This window comes from Patiria miniata, unplaced genomic scaffold (genome assembly GCF_015706575.1).
Source record: "Patiria miniata isolate m_02_andy unplaced genomic scaffold, ASM1570657v1 HiC_scaffold_6, whole genome shotgun sequence".
Lineage (NCBI taxonomy): Eukaryota > Metazoa > Echinodermata > Asteroidea > Valvatida > Asterinidae > Patiria > Patiria miniata.
In genome coordinates this window covers 9,052,261-9,069,598 of record NW_024037073.1, presented here as the reverse complement: position 1 = coordinate 9,069,598, position 17,338 = coordinate 9,052,261, and the positions used below count along the sequence as shown (strand labels likewise).

The following is a 17,338-nucleotide window of genomic DNA, read 5'->3' as shown; positions in this document are numbered from 1 at the left end:
CTCTGCACATGGCATATTCGCACACACAAAATGGCGAAGAATCCTTGAAAGAAATCCTATATCCAGACCCAGATCAAGATCGCTTCCAAAATCTAATCGATTTGTGCTTGTACCAAGGACCACCCCTCAATGTTTTTTTTTTAATGCGTATCCGTCCATAACGTTTTGAGTTATCTTGTTAACAGACAAACCAACGCCAATGAAAACATAACTTCCTTGGCGGAGGTAAATACGTAGGTTAAAATTCCAGTCAAAAGTGGGTTTCCTTCTTTTTGCACCACCCTTGTAGGCCTAAAGGTAATTCCATCGGTAAAATACAAATGTAGATCTAGGATGAATAGCCAACGTTAATCAGGCATGTCCCAAATTTAAATATATATGTATATTTTGCCCACCTCAAAATATTGTCGTGCATAATAAATTGCTTTTTGGAGTGCGACAAGCGTTTTCAAAAAAGCCCATTCTTTTGTCACACGTGACCTTTTTCATTTGCCCATGAAAAAAACATAGAGGGCAATACAGCTGACAACCAATTAAGACCAAGAAAGCACACAGACTGAGTTCATTTGTTCTACTGTATGGATATTTAATAGTCACGTTGAAGAATAATATCACAATACTTCGATGATAATCTACACACAATAGATCTCACTCTTAAAAACAAAAGGTATAATAGACAGACGTCGAAAACAGAAGCAGCACATTTTGAATTTGAAAGTTAAAAATATTTAGATATATACATGTAGTTAGATATTAATTATTGCATGCATGATTACAAATATAAGAACACAATCATCGGGATTACATTTTTAATCCTTAATGTGCTATTGTACATGTATTACGAAACTTTTTGATAGTAGTAATATTTTTCGAGGTTAATACTTTGATAGCATTAACAAACATATGATCCACTGTGAGGTCTACGGAAAGTGAAGTATAATATCATTCTCATCTGTCAGTATTCACATCATTATAATTACAGTGTTTGCGTGCCAATTCGGGGCTATATATGAAAGCAAACCTCACCAACTGCAGTTGGAGATATCGTTTCGGTTTGCAGTAACACAATGTGGTAATAAATACTGCTTAGAAGATATTTAGTTCTGAAAAGAACTTGTCCTGCTTATTTACAACTTTCGCTAAGTACTTTTAGTTCTGATAAGAACAGTCATGCCTTAAGTTATAAAAGAACTTAACGGAGCAGGAAAAGTCCTTTTCATAACTATATCTTCTAAGCAGTAGTTGTGACATGGTGTTACCGCAAACCGAAACGATATCAATACTCCACCATGCAAAGCCTAATATCTTATGTTGTGGCCATAGTGAAAATACCCATGTGTCAAGGGAACGCATGTTGCTTACAGCAAAGCTCCGGTGTCATGTGACAATATCAGCCAATCGGAAAACAAAGGCCGCATCGTGTGTACCATCAAAACTGTACATTAAAATAAACTTGCGTTTCAACCAATCTAAATTATTACTTTTTCCTGAAAAAAAAGTATTTGATGTGATTCCAAGTCTTTTCATTTGCTAACGCATGACTAACGTCGAGAAAAAAAACACTCACAATCGTAAAAACACAATTTGGGACGCTGTATCTGTCCCTTTCATGCATATTGTCTAAATATAAATTTTGATTATAACTGCCAAGAAAACCTCAACTCCTTCAAGCCTCTCGAACTGTTTTTGTTCTGCCATATTTTCATGTGTTCAGTTTCGGATTGAAGTTATCAACATGCAAACAAGGTCTTATGAAAATGTAAACGCTCGATTTTGTCCACAAAAAAATGAGTCGAATGACCAATGGAAGAACCCATCGTCAATATCGTGAAAGTTCCGGTTTTTTTATTTTCATTTTCAGGATTTCATTTGACTATCTCCACAAATGAACCTTTTGATATTCTCTTGAGCATTTGGATGAACAGCCTTTTTTAGTATCCGCATTTCTTTCTGTCGTAGCCTCTGTTCTTGTCGTTGTGTTTGTGCGTGGCCAAGCAGGACGCCACCTGTCGGTCGCACTCGCAGATCGTCTTGGAGCACAGCGCCTGGGCCGCACTGTCTTTCTTGTAGTGAGAGACTGGAGCTGTGATGATTGGCAAAATAAAAGAAAAAAAATGAAACAACCTTTTCTGGCAGGCCAGCTTCAACATGTCACATGGTGATCGGTCAGTCGGTTTGTACCCAAAAATTGACCAGTAATAAGTGACCAGCAATAAGTGACCAGCAATAAGTGACCAGCAATAAGTGACCAACAATAACTGACCAGCACTAACTGACCAGCTATATAACTGACCAGCTATAACTGACCAGCAATAAGTGACCAGCAATAAGTGACCAACAATAACTGACCAGCAATAACTGACCAGTAATAACTGACCAGCTATAACTGACCAGCTACAACTTACCAGCAATTACTGACCAGCAATTATTGACAAACAATAAGTGACCAGCAATAAGTGACCAGCAATAACTGACCAGCAATAACTGACCAGTAATAACCGACCAGCAATAATTGACCAGCAATTATTGACAAACAATAAGAGACCAGCAATAATTGACCAGCAATAAGTGACCAGCAATAAGTAACCAGCAATAACTGACCAGCAATAAATGACCAGCAATAATTGACCAACAATAAGTGACCAGCAATAACTGACCAGCTATAACTGACCAGTTATAACTGACCAGCAATAACTGACCAGCAATAAGTGACCAACAATAACTGACCAGCACTAACTGACCAGCAATAAGTGACAAGACTGACCAAAAATATAAGTTACCAGCAATTAAGTGACCAGCAATAACTGACCAGCAATAAGTGACCAGACTGACCAAAAATAAGTTACCAGCAATAAGTGACCAGCAATGTGACCAGCAATAACTGGCCAGCAAAAAACCAGCAATAACTGACCAGCAACAACTGACAAGCTTTTACTGACCAGCAATGACCAGCAATAATTGACTAATTGGCCAAACGCCATGCCGTGGTCATACATCCCAACGCACATGAGAGCTGTTTTTTAGCAAAAAGTCTCTCGAGGCCGTTTGACACTGTTTGACGCAAGGGCGTATAAAGAGATGAAAGTACGTTAACTGTATACTCACTACACTCTATTTCAGCGTGCACGCCGTTTTTATTATTAGAGGTGTCTTTGGATTTGTACTTGTAGGACTGGCTGTAGATGGTTTTCTTCGAAGTGGAGCATACTCCTTTCTGTGCAGTTGTGAAACATTGGTCATGTGTCTGGCAGCATCTTATGGACAAAACGGAAAGGAAAAGATACTTTGCTCACGCCTAGTTTATCAAGATAACGAATATGGAACACAGGCAAACAAGAGTTACATTTCCTCCAGACAAATTATCTGACATCAGCATTCAGGAAGTCAATTAATTTATGACCTCCGCCAGGGAGGTTATGTTTTCATCGGATTTGGTTAGTTTGTTGGTTGGTTTGTTTGTTAACAAGTTATGCACGGATTTGCATGAAAATTATTTTAGGGGTCGTCCCTGGTACACGCACAAATCGATTAGACTTTGGAAGTGATCCGGATCTGGGTGTAGATCCAGGATTTTTAAAGACTCTTTTCCATTTATGCGAGTACAATGTATTTCTTTTGGGTGTACTGACAATGTGATGGGGGAATTGCTTAGCCTTGGTGGATTTTCAGGTTTCTGAGTGCTTTCTAGTTATTAGATAAAAAGACAGAGCGACAAGTTCTAAAAATAGGACTATAGGTGGCGCAACGCAACCGGCCACGTTTTATGAGATGTGTGCGATTTTACAGTGCGGGTTGTGTGCAATTATTGGCTTTGGACGTCTGGTATTACGTCTACTGGAGATGCGTTAGAAGCGTGTACTGGCAAGCAACGATGTCCTCTAAAAGACAAATAAGGGGATTGTTTGGAATGTAGCGTAAGAATGAACTAGACATATAGCGTAAATAGAATCATCTGACAGAGGTGCTCTACCCAGCGGCCTAGCCATACAGGGTTCTCGCGAGAGGAGGAGGGAAGCCAATTTCTGTTACTTTCAGAGGGGATCACGGGGGCAGCGATTTTTTTATGAACCCCCCCTCACCGGTCCAACGGCCCCCAGCTAGCACCTGGCTCTGTCAAATCCAAAGTCTGTTGGATTTTGTCCATGCGGACACAGCATGGGAAAAGGCCCCTTGAGATCGTGTGCACAAAAAATACATAGGCTACGAATGTTCATGTGTACTATGAATTTTGTTTTAATGTAAAGCCCACAAATTTCTTTCTTGAGAAAGTGTAGGGGATAAAGCATCAGTAAAACAACTATGTATACACGTTGGGAAATCAGGATCGGCAGATTTGTTTGGAGCTTGTAAACCGATGTATTTGTAGTTTTCATCAAAGTAACATAGCAGGATAACGGAAAATATAACATGCTTGCATGATCTCGACAGGTGAAGTTAAAGGGCTTAGTGAAATCTTCGTGGCTGAACGCTTGGTGGCGCTAGTGGTAGTAACTATGAATGTGACGGGCACCAGACATACACGTACGGCGATCTACTTAGGGTGCACCCCTGTATAAAAATTCGCATACTTTTTTTTTTTTTTTAAATACTCAGAACTTTCACATGTGTTCAGGCTGCACAGAAAAATGATGATCAACACGTGATCTTTCATTTTTTTTCTTCAATTTTTGGTAGGTTGACCAATGACTTTTTGGAGAAATTCTTACCCAAGAAGACCACCCCTAAAAACGAACGATGTTTCCCGAACTTGAAAAGTAGCCATTTTGAAAAGGGATCCCTCCACAGCACGGCTATGGTTGCAGACCGGTAAGTAAACTTCCATAGACCCCAATGGTAAATGCTCCCACATCAGAAATTCGGGAAAAATACTCACAACTCTCCAAGGTGTTAGAGACACACATCAAATTAAAGCTTATTTCATCATCTTTCATTTTCTTTTCAATTTGCGGGGGGTCAACTGATGACTTTTAGGAGAAATTTCCATCTGAAGATGATCACCCCTGAAAATAATCCTGAAGCCCATCGCCATTTTGAAAAACGATGCCTACACCCCGTTGCAAAATAGAGCGCCTTAAGGGCCCCAATTTCATCCAAATTGAACGGAACTACAAGCTCACAGTCCTGTGCACGGCTTCCACCCGAATTTTTTACAAACCCTCCAGTTCATGCCCCACAGTAAGCTCAAATGCTGAAGATTTTGAGGGCATGCAAATCGTGATTTGGCCGGCGTAGGAAATTTCGGACCGATTTACTGGTCTGTAACCCTATAAGGCGCCACTTTTGGACCCACTTGCATCCTTAAATTGACCGTTATATCCGCTCCGTTCCCAAGTACCCCCTCACCGGCAAAGAGAGTACAGTTGGGGGTGACCAAACGACGCCATCTTACCTGACTGAAATTCTTTTGCTGCGAAGCGCGGCCACTGCGGGTACATAGTACAAATCCCCTGGTGTACGTGCGTCACATACAAGGAACAGTGCGCGTCAACCAGCGAAATGTCCAACCCATGCATGAGACGTCGTTGTTATGTAAAAGGGCGCACTCTTTTGGTAGCGCACGGAGCTCATATATTCAAATTACGCCACTGGGTGGCGCACTTCATTGTAAATCAATCGCTGCTTGATTTGGACTTACCTGTCTACGTCATCCACCGGTTCACCATGTCCACCAATCCCGCAGTAACAGCCGTAGCCGTTGTACGTGGTCATGACACCGAACAGCCCCTTGCCAGTCACGCTACTGATCATGTTCCCCAAGCCAATCAGGTCCCGTCGAGTCCGGACTCTGGTATACGAATCGTCTCCGGCCTCTGTACATTCAGAATCGATGTGAGAGAAACAAACGTGATTTGAGGTGGGGACTGGTGGAGAAAACACCCAAGGGGATTATGGCGCCCCCCTAACATTCCTTCTGGTTAAACTTCGATTGTTGTGGTCTTTTCCTCCACTTTTCCTCCACGGATTTTGAAAGTTAAAGTTATTTATTTCCACCAGCTTGGGTCTCTAATGTATCAATCTGCTTCTGGCACCTCACCATCTTCCATTTATTCAATCTTTATCCGAAATTTTGATGTTCATTCCCAGAATTTTGATGTTCATTCCCATTATACTCGTCAAATCTCTAATTTCCATCTCCCATTGACTCGCACATCTTCAGCCAAAAAACTATTAGATATGAGGGACCCAGGCTGTGGAACTCATTTACCGAGAACCTGAAAACATCTAAAAATGTATCTACTTTCAAACGGAAATATAAATCGACCCTGCTGTATAATTATTGTGACCACGTATAACCCATTAACTTCGAGATTGCTCGTGCTACAAATCTTATCCTGCTTGTTAACCCTGTAAAATTCGTGTATTGTCCTTGTCTATTGTTTGTCCTGTGTTTGATGTATTAAAAGCTACTTTAAATTTGCATACAAGGGGCCTACGATTACAAGCTTAGCTTCTTAGAAGGTTCCTCTACAGTTTTATCCGGTGACCGAGTGACCACTGCCTGAAATCTGCTAAAACCCTAAACGGGACATAGGTTAAGGATGTAATTGACGAAAGTCGGTTCATATCAGCTGAGGAATGTTGGCAAAAAAATAAAAAGCATTTTACATCCCTACTGACCATTAGGTGACCATTAGCCAAATTCTGCACAATCTTTACGAGGCTTGCTCCAGACACTGGCTACGTTTGACATTCATTGGATCCGGACTGTGGGCGAAGAAGCATTTTGTAATTTTGAAGAAAATGACCCTTAGGCCTACTGACCATTAAGTGACCATTGACCAAATTCTGTGGACAACCTGAGGCTTGGTTCGGAGTGAACCTGACCAATTTCTGTTTAAACACTAGTTTGATCATGGCTATGGGAGGAAAAAAAACATTGTGTATTTTGAAGAAAATTACCACTAGTAAAACTAGGTGAACTTTCACCCCACACGCTGGTCACTTAAGATACGACTCCGGTCAAGGAATAAACTGTCAAAATTTGGCTGAAATCGGCCAAGGCACAGTTTGGCAAATATATTGAGAAGGAAGAGGGAGTGAAGACGAAGTAGAAGATAACGGCGTCACAGTATGGTTGCACCGGCTGATTATAAGGAAAAGAAAGGCCTAGAGTGCCACTAGCATTATAGCCTTGTTCAATGCGGTCTCTCGGCTTTTTGTCGAAGGGAGATAATCGGGCCCTGCACCCACAATCAACGCAGCTACGTGCGTGTACGACCCTTGTCCGTACGAACGGCTAACACAACCAGCAAGCACACACACGTGAGTACGGACTGTACGCATGGTGTATTAAGGCAGTAAATGTAGGCCTACTGTGTTCTGCGTGTGGGTGTACGTACGTGCGTGTGGGGGATATACGCGCCGCGTGGCCGTTACGCGGACTAGCTCATGCATGTACATGTACTGTGTGTGCATGGCTGTTGTATGGGTGTACGAGTACGTGTGTGTACATGTACGTGCGTACGTGCAAGCATAGCCTCGCTGTATGGTACAAGTTACTTTCTCACTAGCAGCGTACGGGCATCGATATGTGCACGCAAATATGCCTTGCCAAGTTGAGTAGGGATTTTCTTATCGGCGGTTTTTTTTTTATCGGCGAATCGATAAGCCCAACGCCTTGGTCAAGGCTACTAGCATTAATGGTGGCCAGCCTTGATCGTGCCCATTTTCTACCAATGACGGCCAGGTCATTCCGAACCAAACGTCAAGTTACAAATCTCGGGGTGCCCTTCAAAGAACCATACATTGCATTTTGAGGCTGACACATCACATAATAAATATCTACATTATTCTTTCGTGTAAAACCTAAAATTACATTATTTTGAGAGACGTTTGTTGGATATACCAGTACCGTATATAAGAAGTGACACACAACCTTACCTACTTGAACAACAGAATTATAACAGATACAATGATTGATCAAAATGTATCAAAGAAAACCCCCTGAACATCTTGGAAATCAAAGTTGGCAAGAAAAAAACATAGAATATGCCAGAAATTTGATTCTCTGAGTTGATATGATGATAACAGTAATTTTTAGTTATTTCATTTATTTTATTCATTCGTGAAAATTACGGTGAACAGAATCGTGGATATTTCCAGCTGTACAGGTCCGCCTACAAGTTCATGCATAGAGACGTCTTTTTAAAAGCAACATTCCCCGTTTACAACGGTTCACGTCAAAGGGGAAATTAATGTAGTAATTTATATATAGTAATGCAATATTCATTAATCTTCGGTACATTAAACAGTTTTTTTTTTAATTGTGCGTACGAACTTTTTTAAAATTTGGGTAAAGAAAAAGGCTTGGCATTTTTCATATAATTTAAGATGGTCTTCACAAAAGTACATAATTAGGATACACGTTTATCGCTGTAAGAGTCCTATCAGGCTGGCCAAGTCGCATTTGGCTAAACCGTGGAGAAATCTCAATGGCTAAACTGACCAGCATACGGAGTATTGTTTACAAATAACATGCTTGTTTTTATCATTTTGAGAAGAATTCCATACATTGGCATCAATACTTTTCCCCTGCATGCAGTGACCTACCTATCAGCCATGTCCATTTAGCTGGGAAAATTACTAAGGGCAAATCTTTCCATCATTTTTTATGGCAGTTTGAGATTTATTACTTGCTTTAAATCATGATGATGATGATCAAGAAAATATGAGGAATAAGTACTGACAACTTATCAATTACGGGTTGTCAACTATTTTACGGCCGTAGAACAAAACCGCACTCACCTACGATAGCCATTGAGACCATCACAACAGCCAGCATAATCAGCAACCTGCACGTAGCCTCCATCTTGTTCGAGAATCTCATTATTATAATCGATTATTCTAACACCAGGGACGCTATGATTATATCATCCCTTCTCCTCCAGGTTGCCTCTCCGACCTGCAAGCAGACGCTGGATTTCACAAATACTCCCGTCAGTTATGAGTTCCTGATAAAAAGGAAACACCAACAATGAATAGCAACGATGACCGTGCCACGCAAAATTTCCTATTGTGCTAGGCGGGCTTTGGATAATGTCTATTTGCGCGCAGCCTTTCATCAGCATGGCAACTCCCTAACACGGCCGTGCAATCTCCCACACGGCGCGAACCCTCGTCAATAGATGCCCCTGAGATGAACACAGCACACGCCGCCTCTTCAGTACCAGGATGAAAATGAATCCATAGAAGCATAGAAAGTGTACATGTTCGTCACGCTTTATCGATTCATTACACCCATGGGGGTAGACTTGTCCTAGTCCACAAGGAAGTAGGATTTTGCTGTTTTGATTTCAGCTGGGCCCAATTTCACGGCGCTGGTAAGCACACGATTTTCTGCTAACAGAGCCTCCGTCTATTTCATGGAGACCGTAAGCATAAGCACAGTAAAAGGCACGCTTACTTCAGGGGACAAATTTGCTTAACTTAGTGACGTAACAATAGAAATCTCCATGCACGCGCGACCGTTAGCACACAAACGCCGTGAAATAGTGCTTAAGCTTAGCAAATTTTTCTGCTATGCCAAACACAGCTTTTCTGCTAACTGTTAAGCAGCGCCGTGAAATTGGGCCCAGGTCTATTCTTAGCAAACATTATTTTCACAATTTAGGAATGGCAAATGTAAATAGTCATAAATGCTTACCGGGTTGCAAAATTTCGGATTTGTAACTGTCCATCAGTTCAGGGGCTGGCCGAGTGCACTCAGGACGTGGCCGGCGCTCTATAAGTGGCGACTGGAAGCATTTTTTTCTTTTACAACTAGGAATAGTCAATTGCCATTATGCGCATGCGTCAGTTGGTAATGGAATGGTTCTCAGACTTAACTTCCAATAAAAACAACCTTGCAGAGCCATCAAGCAGGAAGGAAAAAGAGACATTATTTCATCGATCAGTGTAGGGTTTGACTACGCACAATTTAAGAAAGAAAATTCATTCACGTGATAGGTTCTACGCATGCGTGTTCAGGTAAATGACTTCACTGGCCCGCAGAAGAAAATCAAATGCCGTCTGGAACGCGTTGAATTCCAAGTTAATGCCGCCTGGCGTTAAGCGTGCCCAAATGGAACATGACGCGTTGTAACAGGATGGTTCTTTTGTTGTTCATCAGTCTGCGTTGTTGTAAGGACGCAGACGCATCTGCCTCGACTCCATATGGGCGCGTGCGTGTTCCTGGCGCAAGGCCATAGACTATGCGCAAGGCATGATGACAAACAACATGGCGCAGCAAGATCGTACCCATGGGGAACGAGGTTGCAGACGCATATCTCATTGCTGGATTTGCTGGGTTTAGGGGTGCAACCATGAAAATAAATTCCCATAGACACCATTGATAAATCCCAATACTTCACAATTCTTTTTAAAATACTCAAAACTCTCACAGATGTTCGGACTGCACAGGAAAACAAATCACCATGCCGTCTTTCATTTTACTTTAAATTTTTGGTTGGTTGATCAACCAACGAGTTTTTATTAATTCTCTCAAAGACCACCCCTATTTGGAAACGATATTTCCCAACCTAGAAAAGCAGCCAATTTGAAAAACAAAAATATCCCTCCACAACATGGCTATATAGCGCCACTTTCGGACCCAATTGCATCCGAATTGCTCAGAAATTGGAAGCCCTAAGTACAGGCCAGAGGTCCGGTGCCATAATGTCTTCAATTCCCCGATTCCATTGCTGTCAGAACTCTCTAAACTTGAATGTATAACTTTTATTCATGAGCTCGGCGGAGGGATGTTTGGCTTATTTACCGGGTTGCACCCTTAGGGCCTATTGTCGTGTTAGGGTTTCAAATTCATTCCTTTTTCGTATTTTCAAGAAAGCTATAAAGAAACATATCACATCATTGTTCGATCAGTCACGGTTTCGGTGTGCATATCTTTTATAAATGCTCTGATAAAATACGCAGTTTAGCTGGCTGCATTTTACATTTGATATTGTGTTCTCGATCGGCTTTTATTAAGCAGTCCTCTTATCATAATCGGGTTACAGATACTAATATAATCTGGAACTTTCTAGTTCATTAAATCCGTTGCTCTGTCATGGAGAACCCAGATGGCCTTATGGTAATCTTGCACTCGGAAGAGACAGACGATTACTGTATGCGCCACCTGCGCGCAGAACAGATTATTGGATTTATGTGCAATGTAACGGAACGAACAGATGTTTCTGACTTGAATACATAATGATCGTGAAGGCGATAGCAACTTGGAGCCAGACCCATTTCCAAGAGGAATCTATATTTAAGGACACAGGCCGTGTTTTCCCACAAAGCAACACTTAAATAACAATTCATAAATACCTAAGACAGTTTACCCATTCCCATTGGTCGAGAGCCCGTCACGTGGCCGGTCTTAAACGGATGATAAAGACATGGTTGCATGGCTGGTCTTAAATTTTTTCTAGTGTCACATGAAATTTGGACTGCTATGAAATCAGGTGCCTTTTACCGTTTTATTGGTTGACGTTTACAATCCTCATGTAGACATGCGCAATAGCTATGCTACCAGTGAGTCAGCATTTCATAGTCCTAAATTCACAATGCGCCGGCACAGCTGCGTTCTGCGCCACTTGCGGAGTACGCTTGAAAACAAAGCTTGAAAAGCAGGAAAGTGGTGGAGGTGGGGGTTGGGGAATGGTCTATAAGAGGAAATGGTGATGGTAGCAATATTATTTGCAAATCAACAGCTCTGTTGACTTCTTAGTGTTTAGTGTTCAACACGAACTTAAATGACTCAGCAAGCAAATGTCTTTGACTCTTGTAGGTAATGTTTGTTTCATGGTGGCCTCGAATTTACATTTGAAATAAAATTAAAGGAATAATATTAGTTAAATTCAAGAGACTATTTTACCTTCGAAAAAGTCCCATGGCATGGACAAAACTAGTGCTTCCATTTTATACATAAATGAATTCCGTCGAATAAAATGAATAAAAATCAAAGTTAAGGAAACAAGCGATGGCTTTTAAAAAGTTTCATTTCTTTAAAAAAACACTCATATCTCAAAGAAAGAAAGAAAGAAAGAAAAGCAGAATCGGGAATAAGAGGTTAATACGACGTCTTAAAAAGTTGACAAGATAAAAGAAGACTATGTGTCCTTCAAGGGTCACCCATACATCAAACAACTTTAAAATCTCATTTTAAAATTTAAGTACATGTAAATTTTGTTCAGTCCCTCCCGAATAATGTGCGCGTGTGAAATCCGTACATGACGAAGCTTGTGACTAGACTTAGCAGTAGTCCTGTGACCAGTTTTTCAAAGACGTGTCGTAGTGACTGGCGGCAAAGCACTCGGCTCCGGCGCGGTCGCACTCGCACATAGCCGCCGCACACTCGCTCCATGGGCTGTCCAGGAATCCGTAGTCCTCAGCCCGTTCTGGTGAAAAAAGGGTTCAAAATCGAAAAACATTAAAACGAGACTTTAAAGGCACTCTCTGAATTCCAAAGAGTGAAAATTCCCTCCATTCGAGTGAAGATTCACTCTCACAGTCGGAAACTAGGGACCAGACGTTTTTGAATAAAATTTCTTCAATCGTAAAGAGCGAGTTTCATCTTTCTTCAGACTTTTTAAATCTGAAATGAGAGTGATTTTCACTATAAAACGTCTAGTCCCTCATTTCACTCTTTGGAATTTAGAGAGCATATGGGATCATTTGCTTTTCATACATAATTTTGTTTGTTTCCAATAATAACACGACTAAAAACCCAAAAGAAGACAATTTAAGAACCAATGGGCTCCGTGCGCGAACAGAGAGGGCGCTTTTTGACCTCCTTTAAGAGCTCGGGGATGGGGGGGGGGGGGTGGTGGGCAACCGCGGACTGGAGGCTGAGGGCACCCTTATGGCGCGAAGAACGCACGACTGAATGTACACAAAGCCATAGCTTCTTTGTGTGACTGTCGGCAGTGCGTTAGAATGTCTTCCCTAACTGTCCCTTTCGTACCGATGAGGGGGTACTTTACTTGTGCACGGAGCCCCTAACCTATTGCACTTTCAATCAGTCGGTATTACACATTTAGAGAAAGCAGATTACGATTTCGTCTATAGCACTCTGTATTTCCAACAATTGAAATGGACTGATCGTCCTAGTCTTACATTAACAAGTTTCTAAAAAGACTTATAAATGGCAGCAAAACAGCCAGACGGAATAATTTCACGGAGTGTTAAAGTACCATGACCAGTACCATCTTTAATCCAAGTAAAGCTTTTTGATAATAATCCGATAACTCACTTTTTAGACAAATTAAAATGATCCCATATTGCCTTTAAAACAATACTTTTACAATGACAAGAGATCACATTCAAGTTGGTCGTACCACTGCCTCATCCAAGAGGTTCTTCCGGTCTTCAGCTACTTCTCATTATATATGCCTATTTCACACAAATATTGAAATACGTATGGGGGCCTATGTCCAAATATGTTAGAACTTGAAATTTACTAATACTTCTCGTGCATTGATGGGCAAACAACCAAATTAGCAACCAAATTTGATTTTTCTTTTCATGATACCACATACCGAAAAAAATACCTTATGGGAAATTGGTAAGATACCACCAACATTCATGTATCGACTTTCAGTGCTGCTTGGAACAGTTCCTTCTGATAAAAGTGATGATACAGAACGATATACTTTGAAAAAAGGATAATCGTCACTGTCACGCAAATCTACTGAAAGTCCCATTGTACGTACTGCATGTTACCACTGCATCAGGCTGTCTACAATTCTCAATTGTAGCATCGTAGTTGATAATGTACACGTGGCTCTCGTATGGGCATTTACCAGACTTCATGACCACGTCGTAGCAGTTATCATGCGCTTGACAACACCTAGGAGAATGAAATCACAATTCAGATGAAATCCACCACTTTGATCCACCGCCCTGATTGGGCCATTTTTTTCAGTGAATGGGGGCGCTGTTCATGAAAGTCATACACGCAACCAAAAAGAAAGTCCCCCCTTCCAATACGTTTTTGTCTAACTCAAAAAGTACTGAGCACATCTCGCTCAAATAACAACTAATCGGTACAGAAATTCCTAAGTAATCCAGTCATTCTCTTTATTTTGCCCAAAAGAGTGATAATGTGTACGAATTTATGCAATTTATGACAAAATGATACCGAAAAACAGTTGCACTTTTGTATACGTGCAAGTTGTGGTTCACACTCACCTCGCACGTACGTATGCAAAAAATGCAACTTTTTGTCGGTACCATTTGTCATAAAATTTTGCATACGGTACACATTATCACTGTTTTGGGCTAAACAAAGGGTAAGGCTGGATTGCGAAGGAATTTCTGTACTGATCAATTGTAATTAGTTTTTTAGTTAGACACAAAAGTATTAATGGGGGACATGAATTTCTTTTTAGGTTGAGTGTATTTCATGTACTAGCGCGGGCGAACAGCTAGAAAACATAACCCATCTATTTGAAGCTGTGTTTTTGGTACGTGGATTACTGCATAATGAATCCCAGTCAAAATTTAACCTACTAGCTTGTTAAGGCCAAAAAAGTCTTCGGTTTCTGGTATGGAGCTTGCCCAAAAAGTGATCCGGCGACGCGGCTTTTTTTTTTATTTACCTGGTTTTTTTTTTTGCTTCAAATGTCGGCTGATGACTGCAAATGGTGCCCGACTAAACTTTAGTGCAAATATATGGGAGTCCAGAGAGGCCACATAAAGCTTATTTTCGACCATAACCCCATCTAAAAACACGTTAAGATTATGCAGCAGCAGAATTCCAGTCAAACCAGTGAGTTTGGCGGTTTTGAGACATCATCTTTGATTGAAAAAAAAAACTGTTTCATTTTGCCGACGCGCATGGCTACGGCGACGCGCGCGCATACCAGGCCTAAGCTCTGGCATGAGCTTCTACAAGTCACCTTTGTGCCGGTCGGTCAGTATTGTGAAAAGTATTGTGTTCCATATTTGCCACCGGCGTTTTTCACATTTTTCGCCAGAGTGCGCTCGCACTTGTTTTTTTTAACGTATTCATATGAGTAGGTCACATGAATGAAAGGCTGCAAATGAATACAGACATAATTCACCATTCTCATTTAGAAACAGACTCAGTGTATTCCTTATTAAACAAACACAAAATCTGACAGTAAAAAAAGATTCAGTCTTCAAATTAAATATCAATTAACAATTGTTGATGACTGTTGTGATGTGTGATATGACGTTTTGAACAACCAAGGAGCGCATAGCACCCAAGGCGAAACCAATAGTCCTATGCGCCCCGAGGGTGTTCAAAACCATTTTGAACAAATCAAATTTCCAAATCCATTTAAAAAAAAAATTACAGCAAAGTCAAATGTTGTATATCATCCTCAAATAAGATGATCACTGAACGGGTTAAAATGTTTATAAACTGCTGCCAAGAAAGCCTATCGTTTATTAATGTTCAAAATTCTCAAAGATTGTTGACCTCTGACCTGTCTGTGTCATCCAGGGGAGTGCCTGTCCCACCGAAGCCGCAGTAGCAGCCATATCCATCGTAGTCCAACCAAGAACTGATAATGTTACGGTCCGTCAGACAGCGGATCATGTCCCCAAACTCGATTACACTCTTGGGCTGCGGGGCAGCCGCTATAAACAAGTCACGAGACCAATAAGTTCGTATCAAACTGACGGAAGTTACCATTTGGGTTTTTTTTTTACCAAATGGGGGCGCTATATTAAACGTGGGTACAAACAATAGCAAAATTCTCGTGTGTTTTTTAGCATAACAAATCATCATGTCTCTCGGGGAGTTAGTTAGTTAGTTAGTTAGTAACAAACGTTGACATTGTCTATTGCACCTACATATTCCAACCGATTTCAACCAAACTTTACCCAGCCCCAACATGTCACGTGACCAAACTGGGGTAAAATATCATCATGGGGTCACTCGTGTCAAAAACCTGATTTTATTTTAAAACTCAAAACTCTACTCCTTCCAGAAATGACGTGGCACAATCACGTGACTCGTGCATGAACACGCATTGTTACTTAAGTGCTCATCAATACTGAAGTTTGGCAAGACTACTTGAAGATATCTGGAGACAAGGTAAATGCGCGCAGCTTTTGGGTATAATAGTCGCCATTTTGGATCGTTATACTATGTCCTCACTAATATTCAGTCACTCGTATGCTTTAGAAAATGTTATTGAGGGAAGGATGTGTAAGTAGAATCACCAAAATGAAATCAACATATATTTCACGGCAGCTATTAACGATTTATGCAAATTAGGTATATTTAGGATCAAAATTTACGATGTCATCCACCCACATCTCGGTTTGTTATGGTTCAAAGAATTGATCTAGCATGGATGCCAGCAATTACCAAATAAAATGCCGTGGCGTATACCTGGCGGTGGTGTGAGAAAAACCTTCTATATAGTTCAGATACGGTTGGTCTCCAATACCCTGTGGCATTTTGCCGTCAGCTAAACGCTATCAATAAAAGGGGGCTACATTGAAATCCGGCTACGACACCCCGAAAACTACACTTACGTTTTCCGCGTTTTCTTCAACAAGCTATGTCGTCATGCACTGCACCCAACATACGGTTTGGAGCAAATTTCTTGCTTCAACAAAAAAACATGCTGGTTGAAAAAATGCACAACAGTAAATCAATGATGCTACAATGGTAATTTTTCACCTACCTACACAAACGGCCAACGCAAGGAACACGTATAACCCCAAGGAAGTCATCGTAATAAATTGGCTTACAGTACGCTGGCGAAGCTTTTGACACTATAATAGAGTCGGACTTTGCTAAACTCTCCTTTTCCATTCACCAAACCAAAACTTTATAAACCACTCTTATCGTAATCATCTTATAGTTAAGCTTTCATCATAATGACGGTTCCGTTCGAAGATATTGATAACAGATAGTCTAGGATTAAATAGATAAAGGATTAAACTATAAGTTTCTGTTTATAAACAGCAAGTTTTACACGGTGCTTTACGCCACTACAGGTTGACTCTAAAGGCGGAACCTAACCCCCCCCCCAAAAAAAATTATGTTTGATATTTAAAAAAATAGGTAGCACCAAACATAATAAAGACTGGAAAGCCAATGTCGTAAGCTACTTTTAGATGAAAACATTGCTCAGTCTGTTCAAAGAATATCACCATTTAAAATTCATGACCCTAAAACCTGTTTCATCAACAACAACAAAAAAAACAGTTTAGGCCAAAAAAAAAATAAGTCGGTCTCGGGTCAGCGCGCGCGTCGATTTTAATCATGCGCGCCAAGGAATTTTTTTTACCAAGGAATGGGAAAATTGCACCAAGGCAAATGATGGAGGGCACCAAGGCAAAATATGGAGGTCCCCAATGTATATAAGGACACAAC

General features: G+C 40.9%; 2 protein-coding genes across 2 annotated transcripts; both read right to left on the bottom strand.

Moving 5' to 3' along the window:
• Positions 1 to 561: 561 nt before the first annotated feature.
• On the bottom strand, positions 562 to 9,745 carry LOC119743066 (phospholipase A2-like). The gene is made up of 5 exons (XM_038219410.1): positions 9,644 to 9,745; positions 8,746 to 8,951; positions 5,636 to 5,810; positions 3,106 to 3,254; positions 562 to 2,083 (listed from the first exon to the last, which is right to left on the bottom strand). The coding sequence occupies exons 2-5, from the start codon at positions 8,825 to 8,827 to the stop codon at positions 1,932 to 1,934; spliced, it is 558 nt and encodes a 185-aa protein (XP_038075338.1). The 5' UTR covers positions 8,828 to 8,951; positions 9,644 to 9,745; the 3' UTR covers positions 562 to 1,931.
• Positions 9,746 to 11,874: 2,129 nt separating this feature from the next.
• Positions 11,875 to 16,776, bottom strand: LOC119742485 (basic phospholipase A2 KBf-VA-like). Its single transcript, XM_038218426.1, has 4 exons — positions 16,644 to 16,776; positions 15,432 to 15,585; positions 13,692 to 13,828; positions 11,875 to 12,377 (listed from the first exon to the last, which is right to left on the bottom strand). Exons 1-4 carry the CDS (start codon positions 16,690 to 16,692, stop codon positions 12,232 to 12,234), a joined length of 486 nt encoding a protein of 161 aa, XP_038074354.1. The 5' UTR covers positions 16,693 to 16,776; the 3' UTR covers positions 11,875 to 12,231.
• Positions 16,777 to 17,338: the final 562 nt, after the last annotated feature.